Genomic DNA, 3,582 nt, shown 5'->3' with positions numbered 1-3,582 from the left:
TGGACATCATATACTTAGCTTTTGTTCTACTAATTTTTGTTAAGAACAAAGAATATATTAATCTACTGTTATTTAGATGTATCCAATAATCTGTTTCCACGTGTCCTGCATCACATTATTAAGGTGCTATATATATGTGTACAGGGGAACGTTGTGATGTATGAAAAACATAATAATACATTTCCTTTTCTTCTTCATTTACTGTGTTGCTCTATCTCTCTTTCTCTGTATATGCATTTCTACAATTTTGAGCCAGCTATTTTCTAATTATTTTGTCTATTATTCGAAAGTTTGACTTATTTTTGTGATGTCTCATCAATTAGAGTTGTCATTTGCAGTATGCATACACTTAGACAACTCAATTTGAGGATCTATTATAAGCATTTCCATTACAAATACAAAAAAAAATATTTGACTAAACGTTGATTCTTGATGTAATCATACTATAATTGACATCACTCCCCAAATATTTTTAATTTTAATCAATCCTTCATCAGATATACTTTTAATAACTTTAATATGCCGTTGACATACATTTTTTTTGCCTTAATAGCACTAAACTATTTATCATGATACTAGATCATAGACCTTGTCAAGATAAAAAAAATAACATGAAGATTTTTATTTATTCTCTGTATTTTTTACCTCATGAATTTCTTGTGTTCTTTATTTTTTGTGACCTGGAGGGCAGCTATCAAAGATCATTTATTTACTTCGAAATTGTTTATTTTAGGTATTCTATATGGATTGATAGCAAAATGAGACTACAGACTGACCCAATGCTTATTCTCGAGTATTTCTTATGGAGAAAAAAATCAGAATATGCCATTTCAAATCATTATGATCGCCACTGTGTCTGGGAGGAAGTTGATCAAAACAAACGCTTGAATAAGTACAATCACAGTGCCATTGATGAGCAGTTTCAGTATTATCAATCTGATGGTCTCGTCAAGTTTAATGAATCAGACTCGAGTGCTCCTCTTCCAAGTTGTATGTGGTATTTCGCTTTATCCTTATTGGAATTATTTTCCCATTGATCTTCCACTGATTGAGTTTTCATTATTGTTTTTCTAGATGTTCCAGAGGGTTCCTTTATTGTGCGCGCTCATACACCCATGTCCAATTTGTTTTCTTGTCTTTGGTTCAATGAAGTTGATCGTTTCACATCACGTGATCAGTTGAGCTTTGCGTACACTTTCTTGAAGTTGAGGAGAATGAATCCTGGAAAACCGTTTTCTCTGAACATGTTCAAGGTAAGTTGTATGCCTTGTATGCGTCTTTGTAAGCTTTAATGACTTGATATGGAGAAGTTTGGGTCATGGTCTCAGAGCTCCTACAACAACAACAACAATCCTTTATCCTACTATGGGGGGTCGGCTACATGAATCATTTTTTCCTATGTTCATGTTAAGAGTCAAATTCTCATCTAAATCTAATAAAGAAAGGTCATGTATAATATTTTTTAATCAAGTCTTTTTAGTTCTATCTCTACCTTTCTTAACATAAGTCAAATCTAATACATCTACTTTCCTAACGGGATCATTAGAAAACCGCCGTTTTTTGTATGAACAAACCATCTAAGGCGGCTCTCTCTAATCTTATATTCGGCTGAAGCTATTCCAACCTTTTCATGTATATGCTCATTTCGTATCCTATCTCTAAGAGTAAAGTCACTCATCCACCTAAACATCCTCATCTCAACAACACTTAACTTAATATTATGCTTCTCTTTTAATGGCCAACATTCTGCACCACAAAGCGTTGCAGGTCTCAGAGATCCTACTTCCCTAAATTTAATCAACAGGAACCACTTGCGGAATGCAATGTTCGCTCCGGAAGAGTAGGATTGTTTCTTCTTCATAGATGCATATTCTATTTTTCATCACTAATGGTTAATTAATGCATTTTATTGGATTCTATTATCTCATTGTTTTGACTTGATACTAGAGTAGTTTGCTCTAACATCCGTTTCACATAAAATTTCTACTTCATTTTCCTTTGTTTTTAATAAAATGTAACACTGAGAGTGTGTTCGGTATTGTTACTCCTCATCTACTGAATGGGAGGCCTGGGGCTCGACTCTAAAAAACATAAATGTTCAGAAAACGGTTCATGAAATAAATGATGGTTCACAATACATCTTCTTACCAACTTTATTTTAGAAAATATTCGGAATTAGATTTCTTTCAAATAACTGAACTCATTACTTGCTAGTCCTCCTCGTCCCCTCTTACCTCTTGCTTGATTTGATCCTTAACATCATATGAACAGTTAGACCGGTCCAGCTGGTCCATACGGGACCGGCCCTGGCGAATAGAGGTGGAAGTCTCCGCCTCCTGTACGTGATGATCAAGCCGCCCAATTCAGAGGAATTGATTAGGAAGATTTTAGGAGAAGTTTTGGAGGGAAATTTGAATGTATGGACTATTTAGAATTTCCTTTTGAATTGTATGCATTAAATAGTTTGTTTTCCTAGGGTTAGGCATCTTGAATTTGACTGAAATTTGAAATCTCTTAGTTTCTTTGGACTCTAGCGGCATCTTGAGATTTGGGAGAGATAAATCCTCCCCTCGAACAGAGGATCAATTTTATCTTAGTATTTTCCGTTTCTATTTCATCAAATAATACAAATTACCTACTGTTTTCCGGGGAATTTTGTGGAGAATTCTCGCTGTTTTCCAAAGATCGCTAGAAAATTCTCAAGATCTTCAATCGTTACCTATCAAATGCCTAAATCATTTATAACAAATAAATATTCTCTCTAAGTGAAAGTATTTTTTTTCATTGGCTGGGGTGCTCTATTGAATTAGAAAGTACAGTATGAACTTGTTTTTGATCAGCTATATTTTATTTCTTATTCTTGCCATTGTTATCACCTATCCTATCCGATGTTGGACAAATGTCCTGTTTCTAATCTTAAAGTCCATCCATCATTAATCCCAATTAGTCCCCTTAAGAGGAAATTACCTGATTAAATTAATAGATTAGCAGATATGTTAATATTCACAGAATATGTGTTGCAGGACTGTGAGAGGAGAGCTATGGCTAAGATATTCCACCATAGAGTGGAAAATACATCCTCTCCAGGTACTTCGACAATTTTGTAGATCATCCAGGTATGAAATATCTAAAGCTCTGACAAACTTCTGCATTTATTATGGGCAACTTCCATTGCTGAATCAATCAGAAATGCTATTTCCCCTTGCTGCTACTTTGTACTACTATATTTTTGTAGCCTAAATATATCAATGGCCTGATTAATATCATTTCATTCTTTCAACCTGTATCATACTTGTGACTATTTACGTTTCCTTTTTTTCAATTGTTATATTGATTTGATCTTAATGAACACGATCAATAATGGACTAGGGGTGTCAATTCGGGTCAACGGGTCGGGTTCGGGTCGAACCCGGAACTGACCCGGCACTATTCGGATCAACCCGAACCCAACCCGTTTTTAAAAACGGGTCAGATTTCCGGACCCAAACCCGACCCGATTCTGGTCCGGGTCAACCCGATCCGACACGAATGACCCGAAGTTGACCTAAAATTGCTAGTTTTCGGGTCAAAATCGGGTCAATC

The 3,582-nt window shown here is 35.3% G+C and overlaps 2 protein-coding genes across 5 annotated transcripts in view; one reads left to right on the top strand and one right to left on the bottom strand.

Moving 5' to 3' along the window:
* The window catches only part of LOC110114554, a 13,730-nt gene that overhangs the window by 4,704 nt on the left and 5,444 nt on the right, over window positions 1-3,582 (bottom strand). The gene's annotated exons all lie outside the window — the stretch shown is intronic.
* On the top strand, window positions 597-3,301 carry LOC110111922. Of its 2 annotated transcripts, none has more exons than XM_020843994.2 (3): window positions 597-990; window positions 1,075-1,253; window positions 3,024-3,301. In XM_020843994.2, exons 1-3 carry the CDS (start codon window positions 612-614, stop codon window positions 3,105-3,107), a joined length of 642 nt encoding a protein of 213 aa, XP_020699653.2. In that variant the 5' UTR covers window positions 597-611; the 3' UTR covers window positions 3,108-3,301. The 2 variants fall into 2 exon arrangements, with proteins under 2 accessions (XP_020699653.2, XP_028548664.1); XM_028692831.1 differs by having other exon boundaries at window positions 857-997.

This window comes from Dendrobium catenatum, unplaced genomic scaffold, assembly GCF_001605985.2.
Source record: "Dendrobium catenatum unplaced genomic scaffold, ASM160598v2 fragScaff_scaffold_157, whole genome shotgun sequence".
In the NCBI taxonomy this organism is placed as follows: Eukaryota; Viridiplantae; Streptophyta; class Magnoliopsida; order Asparagales; family Orchidaceae; genus Dendrobium; species Dendrobium catenatum.
This window is presented reverse-complemented; position numbering and strand designations above follow the sequence as displayed.